This window comes from Python bivittatus, unplaced genomic scaffold, assembly GCF_059951505.1.
Source record: "Python bivittatus isolate LINGU-HERP-01145 unplaced genomic scaffold, Pbiv_v1 ctg000350_np1212, whole genome shotgun sequence".
NCBI classification, from domain to species: Eukaryota; Metazoa; Chordata; class Lepidosauria; order Squamata; family Pythonidae; genus Python; species Python bivittatus.
The window spans coordinates 17,086,607-17,102,211 of record NW_028277074.1 but is presented as its reverse complement, the minus strand read 5'-3'; the positions used below and the strand labels follow the sequence as shown (position 1 = coordinate 17,102,211).

The 15,605-nt window shown below is 36.3% G+C and overlaps 2 protein-coding genes across 9 annotated transcripts in view; one reads left to right on the top strand and one right to left on the bottom strand.

Moving 5' to 3' along the window:
- Positions 1–10,202, bottom strand: part of USP16 (ubiquitin specific peptidase 16) — a 24,100-nt gene extending 13,898 nt beyond the window's left edge. The window contains exons 1-7 of one of the 4 annotated variants that reach the window (XM_007441511.4): positions 10,064–10,202; positions 7,264–7,363; positions 6,395–6,576; positions 5,165–5,268; positions 4,865–4,968; positions 3,237–3,424; positions 2,171–2,266 (exon numbers count right to left, since the gene is read on the bottom strand). In XM_007441511.4, coding sequence (XP_007441573.1) covers positions 2,171–2,266; positions 3,237–3,424; positions 4,865–4,968; positions 5,165–5,268; positions 6,395–6,576; positions 7,264–7,324 — 735 coding nt within the window. In that variant the 5' untranslated portion in view covers positions 7,325–7,363; positions 10,064–10,202. Of the gene's footprint in view, positions 1–2,170; positions 2,267–3,236; positions 3,425–4,864; positions 4,969–5,164; positions 5,269–6,394; positions 6,577–7,263; positions 7,364–9,674; positions 9,890–9,933 lie in introns of those variants that run through there. The other 3 variants (XM_007441512.4, XM_007441513.4, XM_088144614.1) reach the window with 3 other exon arrangements.
- On the top strand, positions 10,154–15,605 carry RWDD2B (RWD domain containing 2B). Of its 5 annotated transcripts, none has more exons than XM_025175205.2 (6): positions 10,154–10,290; positions 11,981–12,089; positions 12,383–12,611; positions 12,707–12,774; positions 14,268–14,630; positions 15,196–15,605. In XM_025175205.2, exons 3-6 carry the CDS (start codon positions 12,405–12,407, stop codon positions 15,428–15,430), a joined length of 873 nt encoding a protein of 290 aa, XP_025030973.1. In that variant the 5' UTR covers positions 10,154–10,290; positions 11,981–12,089; positions 12,383–12,404; the 3' UTR covers positions 15,431–15,605. The 5 variants fall into 5 exon arrangements, with proteins under 5 accessions (XP_025030973.1, XP_088000742.1, XP_007441571.1 ...); XM_088144616.1 differs by having other exon boundaries at positions 11,920–12,089; XM_025175206.2 differs by having other exon boundaries at positions 10,287–10,470; positions 11,920–12,089.

Below are 15,605 nucleotides of genomic sequence, written 5' to 3'. Positions count from 1 at the left end.
CAAACAAGATATTTTATAGACAGTATGGTAGGACAAGGAGAGTTGAGAAATGGAAACGCAAGAAGTGGAATGGAAATTGGAAAATGTATTTTTTTAATTAACTAAGAAATGACTGGATGGGGTTGAGAACCCCCTTTTAAAAACTATTTTAAGGATTTGGGCAAAATATAAAGAGAAATTAATGCCAGCTGTATCCCCATTGACCCCAGTGGTGATGATAGAAAAATTCCCTACAAATTTAAAGAAGGAATTGAAAATCGAATTGGGGGAGAAGAAAATATTTCGAATAAAGGATTGGGCAAAAGAAATGAATAGTAAAGATAGAATAAGAGAGGTGTTAAGGGGAAGAAAGATATCGTGGCTTAACTGTATACAATTAGAGAATTGGACTAGGGAGTGGATAAATGAAAATAAAGAATGTAGAGGTTACACAAGATTCGAGAAGATGATTTTAGAGAGAGAAGACAAAGAAGACAATGCAGTTATTAAAGGTGAAACAAGTGAAATTTATAAGATATCAGAAATTGAAGATCAACAAGATTATCTCAAATCAGTATGGGATTATGATTTAACACAACAAATAAGTAATCAGAGTTGGGGTAAGATATGGGATATGCGTATTTTAAAAACTATGTTGGTAAGGATAAAGGAAAATTACTTTAAATTGGTCTGGAGATGGTATCTCACACCTGTAAGATTAAACCAAATAGATAAGAAATATTCAGTAACATGTTGGAGGGGATGTCAAGAGCCAGGTACTTATCTCCATATGTGGTGGAGTTGTAAACAGGTACAGAAGTTCTGGCAACAGGTATTTAAAGAGATAAATGAAATAATTGGGATAAATTTGGAAGGTCTGGCTATAGCACTGTTATCAATGTATGATAAGGTTAGATGCACTCAAGCTATTAAAGATATAATTACAAATTTAATGATGGCGGCAAGACTAATGATAGCTAGAAAATGGAAAACACAAGGCAATTATCAAATAGAGGAATGGTATAAAGAAGTGTGGGATATTGCAATCAATGAAAAGCTAATGTGTAATATTAAAGTTAGAAGGGGGTTGCAAAGTTGAAATGACTTTGCAGAGATATGGGATATAGTTATAGAATTTGCCTTATTGAAAGGGAAAGGATGTACACCTACACAAGAATTATTATATTTTTGGAAAGAAGAATGATTAAGTACAGTATTGGTCCTGGGGGTGGGAGCACGTCTAATGTTTCATTTTATAATTGTAATTACTAAATTTATATGTAAAAGTAATAGAAGTTGGAAACAAGTTATGTTTGTATGTATGTGTATGTGTTTATTGAATAAAAAAAAAAAGAACCCTTGCTTCATTCCATCTGTCACACTTGCCATCTTTTATCAATTTTATTGTAATTTCTTTGTTTGATTGTTGTGAGCCTCTGAAAGTCATTGGGAGTTGGGCAGCATACAAGTTTAATCACTTATTATGTTTCTTCTGCTATGAACCAGAAAATCCAGACAATCTGACTCTCTGAAGCAAAACATGCATACATTTTTGTAAATGTAATGGGCTGCACTCCAGAAAGGATAAAAAAAAAAAAAGCCAGTGTCTCATTTACACTGGGGCCTCCTTACAATCATCAAATGTTTCAATATTTAAGTTAACTCATTTAATGTTATTTTCTGGCACAATCTAAAGTACTGTACTGACCTCAGCTATTAAAACTTTGTGTCAGAAGAAAACACACACGCACGCACACACGCAGTTACTTGTGTTACAGGTTACAACCTATTACCATTTTCCCTTCCAGAATTAAGATCTGAATGTTTCTGAAAGCCAGAAAAAGACAAATTATAAATTAGCTTTGCCTAGAAGAGAAAAAGCCAACTTTAGACTGAAGCTCATCAAGATAGTTTTTCTTCACTAAGGGCCATTTGTCTGAAATTAGGCATAATAAAAAATTCCAATTATTCAACATTTCTAGTCTTTTTTCAACCATTCCAAAGAATGAGTGGGAGACATAAGTCTTTGTTCACATAAAGAATGCAATTTAGCACTGTGCTTGAGTAAGATCACAGAATCAACGCCTTGATTATTTTCTGATTTTAGTAACTAAGAAATAACAGCAACATTTGCTTAGAAAATTTAAATCTATCATTGGTTTTAACACATCCCAAACAGCAGCTTACATACCGTTATTGAGAATTCTGGTGGCTTAAGTATAATTGTTGAGTCAGGCATTTTTACTTCTTTTAGCAACTCTCTCAGAACTGATGTCTGTGATAGGTTCTATAGGAAAAAAATTGTTTCCAAATTTAAAAAGTCAAAAGATAGATATCTCTTATTCATGTCCAAAAGCTGTAACACTGTAATTTATTAAGTAAATTTAACAGACAGGATTTGCTCACCATAGTTTTCCGCATTGTTAGCCTACTTACAGATGGTACTAATAGCATCTAAACAAAGACTGGAATAAAACTTTCTGTGAGTTAATTATATATTAGTCCGTCTTATCCTCATTACATCAACCCATCCCACCAGGTCAGGCAGAGAGGGCAAGTTGTGGAACCCATAAGCAAGAGAATGTTGGCTGGCAGGGCCCAGGAGAAGAGGATTCTTTGCCATTGCCTTCACCCTTTAGAATATTCTCCCCTCAGAGGTACAGTGGGACCGTACCCTCCCAGCTTTCCGGAAAGGATTAAAGATCTGGCTCTGCCACCTTGCATGGGGCAATAGGAGTTCTAATTGTCCCTGGGTATAGTTAGTGCCCCAATGACACTCTCTGAGTTATCTGGCAATTCTCCATCATTCTTGGAATTTATTTATTATTAAGATTATTTTTATGTTGTATTTTAATTGATTTTAGCTCTTCTGTCAATCACCCAGGGTTGCTTTCAACAAGATGGGCAGTGACAAAGTTGATATATAAAATAAATAAATAAATACATATTCAAATTAGCAGGTTTTATATATAAAATGGGATACACATTTAGAATTGTTAAATGAAAGAAAGATGACCCAGCAAAGATTGCATGTTGTTTCTCAAAAGCTACCTCATCAATACATTTAAGAATACACACCATTCCAACACACACAAATAAAGTTCTCTGGGGGTGCTTATCTTTTATAAGATAAGGACTTCCACATTAAAATTAGCTAGAAAACAAAACTAATCAATAACAATATTTCAGGTTTTTACAGTACAATCAGAAGGTATGGCACAGTAAAGTTCTGAGAAATTGATTAATTTATATCACACCTGCAAAACAGCATTAAAAAAACATGTATTTCCCAGGTTGCTGAGACCTTTCACAGTTATTTCTGAATTGCCATTTAATTGGTTTTTATTGTCTTTGACCAAGATTTCTTTTTTCTCCTTCTCTTCCTCATTTTTGTGGTCTTTAAGTTTTTTGCTTTCCAATGGTTTGTTTTCTTCATTTTTAGAAGCTAAAAAATATTTTTTAAAAAATACAATAAATCAAAATGCAATGAAAATTGTTCAGCGTCTCAAGGATAAAATAGAGTATTTGCAAATGTTATTTAAAGCAAAAACAAGTACTATGAAACATATGTAGTTGCCCCTCAAACAAACCAGAAACTAAGTTACTCATAACACAGGCTAGGTGTTTGGATTCATAGATAGCTAATCAAAGCTGATAAATTTACCATTCAGCATAAGACCTTATAGTTAACACAGAAAAAGTAGTATCTTAAAATAAGTCCATCAGGTTTCAATTAGCAGTACCATCCTAAGACACTGTTGTCATTTTAAAATCTAATTACAGAAAGACTTTAGTATATTAATACTGTATACATATGAATACTGTATACATTTATACTACAGTTACTGCCCTACAGTATTATGAATAACTGATAATAAGGATGGATATTTCCTGCATGCCAATAAAACAATCTGATATCCCAGGGATGCTACTTAAAAAGAATAAATAAAGCAGACTACATTAATCTTTAGAAAACATGTCAAACAATTATAGCCTCCCCCATTGTTTTAAGAATCTGGGTCTGAGAGTGGGACAGGAAAGAAAAGAATTGTAATATTTATTTGTCAAATTTATATGGCCACCCATCTCACACAAAGTGACTCTGGGCAGTGTACAATAAAACCAGCAATTAAAACATTCTACAAAACCAATTAAAACCATAAACATAGATAAAACAAGACCACGAGAGGGGAAATATTCCATATAATACAGCCAGCCAGCCAATATCACAAAAGAGCCAGTTTGATGTAGTGATTAAGGCAGAAGGCTAGAAACTGGGGAAACCATGAGTTCTAATCCTGCCTTAGGCAAGAAGCCATTTGGGTGACTTAGAGCCAGTCACTCCCTCTCAGCCCTAGGAAGGAGGCAATGGCAAACCACTTCCAAAATCTTGCCAAGAAACCTGCAGAGACTAGTCCAGGAAGTTGCCAGGAGTCAACACTGACTCAAAGGTACAAAAAACAAAACAATATTTATTGTCCTGAGTCATAAGTAAATATAATTTATGAAGGCAAGAAATTATATGGAGCTTTCAAGTGTGGAATATACAATTACTGCTGACACATGAGGGACTATAGTACTTACAATTCAACTTCAACCTAAAAGTAGTTTTTATAAATTGAAATGCAAGTATTACAGCTCAAATTTTCATTAATTCCTTTCCCCGCAGTCACTAAAGACTACGTTATTCCTGATTTAACTTCTCAGTTAAAAATAGTTATATTTCTAAAATCAGCTGGTTACAAGGTATTAAATTTCTAAGTACTCCCAATATCACTTAATGCAACTGAATGATCATATGTCATCAAGTTTTTTGCCTCTTAGTGATCACATAGATAGTTTTTCTTGAGGATAATGCAACTAGCACATGTTACAAGGAACTGACCTGTATCTGGAATGTTCATACAAGTTTGTTTTCTAATAAAATCCACAAGCTGGCCCAATCGAGTAGAAGAATTGTACTGGATTTCATCATCACACAAGTAGCACCTGTTTAATTTTAAGAAGTCCAGAAATGCATAATTAATAATTTGGCTTACATCAAACTAGAATAGTATGACACTGTAGCAGAACATAATTCACACATTTCTGAAAGGCAAATAAATTATTAAACATGTATTTACTCCAATAGTCCTTAGTAAAATACATCTTATTCCAACCGATGATAAACATTTGATAAACTTACCAGACACACCAGTTCTCCACATTAAGAACCAAACAGTGAGGTTCTGATCTTGGTGTTTCATAGTGTTTTAAGGCATGTTGCTCTTGACAATTTCTGCCACATCCCTGTAATGTAATATCACAGGTATGACACTTTAACATTCATATACCATGTAAGATTATATTTGTTAGGGTAAAACTAAAATTGTTTTAGTTTACAGTTAAATATAACATCTTTCTGCAATTTAAATGTATACTTACTATTTATATGCAGTTCTTTGCAGATTCAAAATTGAGAAAAAAAAAAGAAACCGTGAGTATGGCAAGTTTGGACACCCTGCTAGTTGATATTTTTTACTGTACAACTTTATGAGATGAGGACAATTCCACAACAATAATTTGGGATTGCTGTTCTGTCTTTAACATTCTCCAAGCGGCTGCGTGAGAATTTGAAAATGAAGGTAATTCACTCTTACAAAGCAGGAAAAGGATGCACGCTCACACACTTTTCTAACTAGCAATTTCAACTGTGACAAACTATGAGAAATGGAAGTTACATGGAGCTACTGAAATTGAAGCAAAAAGATCTGGAAGACCATGAATTATCTCTGCTAGAACCTCTAAGTATTACAAACAGAACCTAAGATTATTGCTGAAAAGTTCAGTTGTTCAGAGCACAAGTTGGTTATTTCAGTAAAAAAGTGATTTTATTGAATGATACCTTCAAATCAACCACAAAGTACTTATAAGAAAGATAGGAAAAAAAGGTTCTACGGCCTTTACAGTCCCCAGACTTGAAAATGGCTGACAATCTGGAAGGAAGCTCATATATGCAGTGCTTGTAAGAAGGCCTAAGAATATTTCTGAGCTAGAAGAGCTCTGCAAGGAAATGTGAACAAAATTAAAAACAAGAAGTATAGACATTTAGGTGGCTACAGGAAACATTCAGAAACCATTATATCTGTCCTAGGAGGTATCAGAAAGTACTGACTGAAAGAGTGTCCAAAATTATGCATCTTTCTCATTTACTATTTTCTTGTTTTGAATCTGGAAATAATTGCCCATTCAAATTTACAGAAAGAAGTTATTCTTAGTTTTGTACCATGTAGAGGATGTGTCGTGGTGCTGGGATGTGATCATGTGATCCAAAAACTTTCTTTTCTATTATGTCCTCAACTGGAATAAAACTAAGTCCTAATTTAAAACACTTGCAATATATTTTCCAAGGTTAGTAATAGTAACAGCAGCATACCCTATGGCCACATTTTAAACATAACCATATTGATGGTTTGTCTTCTGCCTTCTTGTTGGATTTTTCATGTGTCTCATTGTCATCTCTTTGGCAATCCTGGCAAGAGTTCAAATCCACAGTTTGCAATGCTTTTTTCAGATAACCTTGTTCCAATCCTTTGCGAAGGTGCTTGCATGCAGGTCCTGTGAGAAATTTTACACAAAATAAAGATCAGTGGTAAAGGGCCTTAAAATACATTATTTAGGGTCCATAAGGTATTAGGGTCCATAATAAAATACACTATTTAGGGTCCATAAATAGATTATTTAGGGTCCATAATTTAGGGTCCATTATTTAGGGTCCATAAGACCAGGTGGCTGTCAGTAGCAAACCTCTGAGAAATTGAGATATAATTTCCTGTAACAATTTGATATGCAAAAGTCCTCATGTAGACCTCTCTCTCTCTCTCTCTCTCCCCCCCTCTCTCTCTCACACACACACACACACACCCATGGAAAGAAAAGAAACAACCAACCCCCTTCAGGAATCTGATCTATCCACTTTGGTGATGTCTTTGTCAGCGGCCCTTACCTATACCACTTATCTAAAGTGTAGCTCCTGGTGACTGCTGACTCTAGGCCATTGTATATTAATTTGATGCTAATTATCTGAAAATTAAATTACTGAAACATATTGAATTATACCTTAAATATGGGCTGAGACAAACATGTTTACCCATAAATACTGTTTCACTCTACAGAAGTTGAATCTTAGTCAGATAAACATCTTCACAATGCTTCAGATCTTAAGCATTTTGCTAAGAAAGTAAAATCTCCCTCTTCTCCACAGCAGTGCAAGTTAAACATATTATTTGTATATATCAAGCATACCCAGTACATCTGGTGAGACATCTGCAGGAACATTTTTTCCTTTTGTTCGCCTCTTTCCCATTATAGTGATCAAGGCTTTAATTTCACATCAAACTATGGCCTAAAAAGAAACAGACTTTTTTCCAATAATAGTTTAAAACCTACAAATAGCAATGAATGTATTGTATTATATGAAAAGAAAGGATGAAATGTACATGTCTGCTTTCTTTTTAAAGTATTTAGTCAAGGAAACTACAGCTGAACATTATATATACAGTATATCTGTGCAAAGTAAGCTGTGTGACAAACTGCTGTGGAAAATATTCTATCATTTTAATACAGATTCACGGATCTCTCTATAGTACCTTTTTGAATGCTAATCGGATTAAACAAAATGAATTTTAAATTCAGCAATAGTTTAAAGAAAAGTGTAATTTCCTGGGGGCGGGCGGCACGGTTTTGTGCTGGTTCACCTCCTTTCTCTGGGCCAATCCCAATCGGTGGTCATAGGGGGCAAGAAGTCCCATCCTTGGCCCCTCGTTTGTGGGGTGCTGCAGGGTTTGGTTCTCTCTCCGCTCCTTTTTAACATCTACGTGAAACCACTGGGTGAGATCATCCACCATCATGGGATAAGGTATCATCAATATGCGGATGATACTCAATTATACATCTCCATCCCAGGTGAGGTAAGCAATGCCATGACTGTCCTTTTGCAGTGCCTGGAGGCTATAAGGGTCTGGATGGGGAACAACAGGCTTCAGCTGAACCCTGGTAAGATGGAGTGGCTGTGGGTTAATGGCTCCCCTGTATCTGGGACTTTGTTATCTTTGGTGCTGGATGGGGTAGCATTGTCCCAAACAGACCCAGTACAAAATCTGGGGGTCCTCCTGTACTCATGGCTCCTGCTCAAAGAGCAGGTGGCAGCTGTGTCCAGGAGGGCCTTTGCACAACTTCGGGTTGTGAATCAGTTACGTCCTTTCCTGGATCGGGATGCCCTTCGAACAGTCACTCATGCCCTTGTTATTTCCCATATAGACTACTGCAATGCACTCTACATGGGGCTACCCTTGAAGAGTATCTGGAAGCTACAGCTGGTCCAGAATGCAGCCGCACGGGCTATTTTTGGAGCCCCAAGAAAGGCCCATGTAACACCATTGCTCCGCGAGCTGCATTGGGTACCAGTTTGCTTCCAGGTCCAATTCAAGGTGTTGGTTATCACCTTTAAGCCCTACATGGCATGGAACTGGGTTACCTAAGGGACTGCCTCTTCCCCATGACTTCAACCCATCCCACCTGATCACATAGAGAGGGCATGCTTTGGATCCCCTCAATAAAAGAGCTCTGATCAGTGGGGTCCAGAATGCGGGCCTTCTCTGCTGTAGCCCCTACCCTTTGGAATATCTTGGAGGTGAGATTGGCCCCTTCACTCCCGGCCTTCCTGAGAGATCTGAAGACCTGGCTCTGCCACTTGGCCTGGGGTGGGGAGGGAAGACACCAAGTATGGGGATGGCTAGCCCCTTAGAGGCCTGTCATCTGCAGCTCTAGAAACATCAGCCTCTTGGACTTCCTCTTTTCTTTCGGTAATGCTTTGCACAGTTTTCATGTTTTATGTAATTTTATATATATTTATTGTTTTAACAAATCTTGTGAGCCTCCCAGAGGGGGAGATGGGCGGAGATAAATCAAACAAACAAACAAATAAAGCATATAATGAATGGGATCAAGCTGCAGTCTCAACATACTTAAATTCAAAGCTAAAGACTGTTTAGCACTGGGAAGGTTAATAAATCCTATCAATGCATCTATGGACACATGGGTGCAAAATATATTTGTACATGAAATTGTACTTCTATAGGAGTTATTCAAGGACAATAACTCCGTCCTGTCCTATTTATGGAATAATTCTTTTTTTTTTTTCCTGGAGACTCATTAATTGAATCTGTTCTTTATATCTTCCTATAATAATCATGTTTTCATAATAACAATCATGTGTAACAGCCTAGGAAATTAAATAGCAGCTCCTTTTATTGGAGTAAAGTGAATTTTAGCTTTCTTTCTCATAACTAATATCAAGGTATGATTTAAAGGCATTTGACTTAAAACACTTTAAAGTGAAAACTTAAGGCTAAACACAGCAGTTTGGTGTCTCTGTACATACTCCACTCCATTTTCCTTGTGTTTGCAAAATGGAAAAGAAAAAAAAAAAAAGGTCATTCTTCTTAAACAGGGACAATAGCTCTTTAAATGGGCTAGTTTTCTGCACTTTCAGGAGCAACCTGGCATATTGAGTAAACTTCTTTCTCCGTGCCGTGAAATAAAAAGCTAATATATGCCTGTTGAGCAATAATTAAGAAGAGCAGGGTGAAATCAGGCAGTCAGATTCTAATACCTTAAAGGGCACCTCCACCCAACTAGTTAGTTCTTACACTTACGAGCAATTTAACTGCGGCAGCTTCAAATATAAGCATTTTGCACAACAAAAAGGCCGTCCAATTTCGGGGCGGACGTGGGAGGTAGTTGGCAACTTTTTTTCTCTCAGCCTACGCCTGCTAGGAATATTAGCACTTCCCTAAGGGGGGAGGACATAAAAACAGCTGAAAATGCCAAATGCCAGCACAAGTTGGCCGGAAAACACTAATCTCACAAGAGCGCTGTGGGCGACCAGCTGCAGCCATTTCTGCCCAAACGCACCGTATTGTCCCAGGTGAAGCAATCCAGCCCGCCTTTGATTGGCCACTCCAACGCTTTCGCAGCCCGCCTATTCGGCCTTTACTGACAACAGCCGAAACCAATAGTGAAGCATTTCTTACGTTCTACGAACCAGAGGGAGCAGTTCAAGGGACCGCTGATAAAAGGTTCCACGAGATGAGTTAGGAACGTCGGAACAGATTCGCTGTCACTGCGTGCCGAGCACAGACCTCCTATATTTAAATATTTTACGACACATCCCTGCGTCTCCGGTGGAGATTTACGGCTCTCGTGCAGTCCTGTTCAATTGGCATAGATCGCTTGCTCTGGAGAGGCCTTTTTACTGAGCTGTAACTTCCGGTACGTTGGCTGTTGGGTAAGAAATGTGTACGAAAATGTAGGGCGAGGCGGTCGCGGAAGTCTGTAGTCTACAGAGAGTCGGCGCTTTATAGCTGGGCACGCGCACGCAGCAGAAATGGAAACAGCGAAAGAAAATACATCAAAAAGCAGGATTTTAGCATAGTCGCTTGCGATTGGGCGGTTAGTGGGCAGGCGTTCTTGATTTTCCAGCAGAAGCAAAATAGGTCCCCCCCCCGTCTTTAATGTACAAATAGAAATCTAAAAACAATAGCCGTCACAACATTTCATTTAAACTGGGATTTCTATACTTCGGAACGGCACCGTGCAACGCAACACACCAATGTTTTGAATGCAAATTTGCGTTGGATTGGGCTGTGAAGGTCGGAGGTGGTGGTTTTTACGAAGGAATTTGGCTGGAAATCCAAATCAGACTGATTTTCATTCTCAACTATTGGTATTAACAATTACTATATTACAAAGCTTCATCAAAGCTTTACTGTATTTAGGAAACAAGCTCTGTATTGACTTTGGTAGGATGTTTTAATCATTTAACGTGTTTAATATTGTTTATGCTATAAGACGTGAGTTAAACAAAGCAATCTCTTGGTTTTGCTGCTACCGAACTTCTCTGGTCCTCGCCCGATCGACGTACATACTAATCACAGCTCCGCTGTGCTTCTGCTTCTCCATTGGCACAATATTTTGAGGAAATTGTTTGAAGACATTGTGATTTCACACTTTTTCTTTATCTACGACCAGTTCTAAAAGAGAAAGTCTAACTGCCAGGAGAGCATATACAGCTGAGGTTGTATTTGTATCACCCATTCTCCACATTTTTTTCTGCCCTCACTGTTAGGTGTACAGGTATACCTTGCAGATATTGTGGGTTCACTCCCAGACCATCGCAATAAAGCAAATACCGCAATAATAACACATTTTTTTTGGTTTCCCAGTTCATATAGAAGTTATGTTTACGCTATACTGTAGTCTATTAAGTGTGCAATAGAATTATGCCTAAAAAATGTACATACCTTAATCTAAAAAATTCTTAAAATGAGACAAAGTTTTCCGCATTGATTGCCTCTTCCATTCACAAAGATTTCTCTGTAGCATGCGATGCTGTTTGATATCTATAAAGTGCGATAAAGCGAAACACAATAAAGCAAAGCACAATAAAACGAGGTATGCCTGTAGTATGGAAACAGGTTGACTTTCGAAGCATACCTACTTAAACATGTTCATGAATTGTGTGTAAGTATGAGTAGTGAAAAATGTGTAATATACATGTATTCCAAGCAATAAGTGAACTTCAAAATGTGACTGTATATCCCTAATCTGGAATTTAATACTGCTAAAAACAAATGAACTTGTTTATACATATGGCAATCACTGTATTGCCTTTTGGGAAAAACAACATTATACATAGTTCTGAAAAATAACAAGCTAAAGAATTTAAGGCAAAAGATAAGAAAACGAAAACAGCAATAACTAGTTTACTGGTTCAACACCATTCACTATAACTCTGTACCTTTCTGTCCTTGCAAAGTTCTTACTTTCATCGCACCCATGCCACATTTCCTACATTTTCTTAAAACAACCAACCAACTACATTCTTCTCTATTTTTAAAGCTTTTATCAGTTCCATCCTACCACATTTTCCTTGGAATCTTCATTCTTGTCTCTTATATAGAGAGACAAAAGCCCAACCAAGCAGGCTCACACAACTCCGTGCAAGATGGGAACTCCAGTCTAGAGACGACTTCAAAGCCAACATATTGTTGCAGTCCATCTTTTAGGAGGTATATTCCACCAATTATAATGTACATACATTCATAACTTGTTTCTGAGTGGACATTTATACAGTGAATTACATTCTGACATTGCAGAAATAGGCAAGTTCAATATTCATTATTAAGAATATTCAAATCTAACGTCCAAATTATTTATTTGCCAATAGTTTGTGGCATTATCTTGAAGCTATATAATTGAAATTCATTATGCCATTTGGGAGCTGAAGGTATTTGACTCCTTAATTGTAACAGTTTTAAGAATTTAAAGTGTATCCAATAACATCTTCTCCAATTTATTTTAGGAACTATATTAATACATCAAAGATGAGCAATTTGGAAGAAGCTGAACTACAACTTTCTGAATTAGATTTACTTTCTAGTATGTTTCCTAATGAAGATGATTTTAAGGTGACTGATCAGTTGGCTTTAGCAGAACTGAAAGATTATGTTGGAAAATGTACTTTAGAAGTGCCATCTTCAAAAATACAATTCATCCTATATTTAGATGTAGAAACTCCTGATGAAAACAAGGTAATATACTCTTATACTAAAAGAAGACTTCATGAAATTGATTGCTAGTAGAATCTAAAGAATTTCTCTTTTAACTTTAAAAAACTTCTTTCTAGGTACCGCTTTCTTTGTGCTGTGCATTCCCATTAAAATATCCAACTGTTCTTCCGGAAGTCACTATCAGGTATTGTACATTTTGAAACAGGCTGAAAGATGAAATGCAGGATATTTTTAACAGGACACCATAATTCTCATATTTGGTAAATACAGTGATTTGCTATATAGCTTAGCTTAGCTATATAATAGATATCATTAATTTTTAATATTAAACATGGAACTCATACATGTAATTAATTTGATTTCATTAGTGAAGATATATGGCTTGGCCCCTTGCTACTTCAGGATCATTTTCTTCAGTTAGAATCTGCTCACCTTACATGATCTGTCCAGGAGAGGATGCATTGAGGATGCAAAAGGGTGAGGGCCAACCTAACCTACTTTAGAGGTTAGGTTGGCCCTCACCCTTTTATCCTTTAAGAAGCAGTTGAAGACTGTGCTCTTCCAGAAGTACTTAGGAAGATATTTGGAAGACAGCACCGGATTTTTTTTAAAAAAAATAGATTTATTTATACATACATACATACATAGACTTATCCCCGCCCATCTCCCTGCAATGGGGGACTCTGGGCGGTTTACATCAATTTAAAACAATAAATACATAATTAAAATTTATAAAAGACAGACACATCTACACAAATGGAAAGAAGAGAAAAGAAATCCAAGAGGCCAATGGAAGCCACACTAGGCCTCTAGGGGGCTAGCCAACCCCATTTCTGACAACTAAATATTTATATTTGTATTTTTTTTTACAGTTAAACTATATAGGGCTGCTCAAGTAGGTGATGTAGAAATAATTGTAAATAAATAGTTGGCATATTACTGAGATGTAGGAATGCAAAAGATGGCAAAAACCATATAACATTGGAACAATTGGGTGAAGATGTAAAAAGCAGGTATATTATGAGATATGCCCCAGTTGCATCTTAACCTATTGACCTATTTTAGACCTTTCTAGATTGAGCCATGTTTTCACCATGGCTTTTGACTTGGCAATTTATATGTCTCTTCCTGTTGTATGAAGTATGATAATTATAGTCAGGTAGGTTTTTGTATGCATTTGAGTTTCAGGGGGCAAAGCTCTTTTTCATTAGCACAGGGCACATATGGGTAATCAGATAATTCTTTACCCTTTGGATATAGCATCTTTTGCTGCATTTGATAGATTAAATCGATACTTTTGATCTATATCCAACCTGTTGCTTTCGAAAGAAAAAAGTTAAATATAATCTAGAATAAGTCTTGCTTGTATCACAACAGTTTTTTTTTAATTTTTACTTCGTCTATACCAGTGGTTCCCAACCTTTTTTATGTCCCACAAACTTAGGAAATGTTTGATTAATGTTCACACCCCCTACAAAAGTAATATCACATTTGAAGATGAAGATACCTAATTTCTAATGCATGTGAACAAATTGAACTTAAAAAAATAAGCTTTAACTCAGTGCACAAAATTGTTGCACCCCCTGGAATTCTATCTCACACCTTCTGTGGGTGTGGGCACGCCAGGTTTGGAACCCCTGATCTATACTCTAAATGATACCTTTTTTTTTTCTTTAGATCTCCAGTGTTAAGCCGATCACAGCAAGTTGAAATGAACACAGATCTCATTACCTACTTGAAGAAACATTGTGCTGGTGATGTTTGCATCTTAAATGCAAGAGAATGGGTTAAAGAGCATGCTGTCATGTATATCAACAAAGAACCCTTACCTTCCACTGTTAAGAAATCAGATATTCAGAAATCAGAATGTATTCTCACTAGACTCTGGATTTACAGTCATCATATTTATAACAAACAAAAAAGAAAAAATATAATTGATTGGTCCAAGGAACTCTCTCTTTCTGGATTCAGTATGCCTGGAAAACCAGGTATTATTTGCATAGAAGGCCCACAGAAGATGTGTGAAGAATTTTGGGCAAGGTAAGATTTTCTCTAAGTTCTTTGTTCCATAAAGTAACAAAGTGATGGGTTTCTATTTTGGTCGATTGAGTTCAGAAACAATATCTTTCATTCACTTGTATTGGAGGGAAAATTCTGTTCAGGAGGGTTGAACCCTTCCTTACCAAGACAAGAGATTGGAAAGATATTTTTCCCTGTTCAAATTAAAGGAGACATTTAAGTCATTCGTTTATTTATTCATTCAATTTATAACTTGTGTAACTCAAGGCAGTTACAATAATACATAATACAAAAGTAAAAGTAAATATGAAATTAATACTAAAATTTTTGGGTGCTCTTCTAAAAGCAGAGATAGTGGGGGTTTAAAAACAAATATTACGGAGCACATTTCTCAGCCTGGGAGTGGAGCAGAAAAAGGCCTGTTTCCTTGTGTAGATAGAGCTTATGACAATGGGGACAATAGCTTCTCCTATGAACTTTTATCACAGTTAACATCTTCTATTGGTTTCAGTGGGAAATCACTAGTAATAACTGTAACTTATACTTGCTGTGTTTCATGAATTTGCAATACTCTCATTGCATTTAGAATAAGAAGATTATCGTGGCAACGAATTTTAATCCGTCACAGAGAAGACATTTCCATAGAAGGGACTGAAACTGAAATGGAAAAGCAAAAGAAGTTTATGACTTTTGAAGAAAAAATATTTGATGCACATGGTGCCAGAGGAAATCACATGGATTTGGGGCAATTATATCATTTTTTAATTGAAAAGAGATGTGGTGAAATATTTCAACTGTATTTTGGAGTTGAAGGACAATAGGTTAAGGGGAAAAAAATTAAATGTCTAAAGGAAGTAGTAGGCTTTTTTTCTCAAAACTGCTTTTATTTTAATAATAGAATTCTAAAACGTGTATTATTTTATATCTGAAAAATTAGTGCTTAAGCTATTTTGGTTTAAGGAGGTATTTTTAATAAAACAATTTTTGATAAAACAA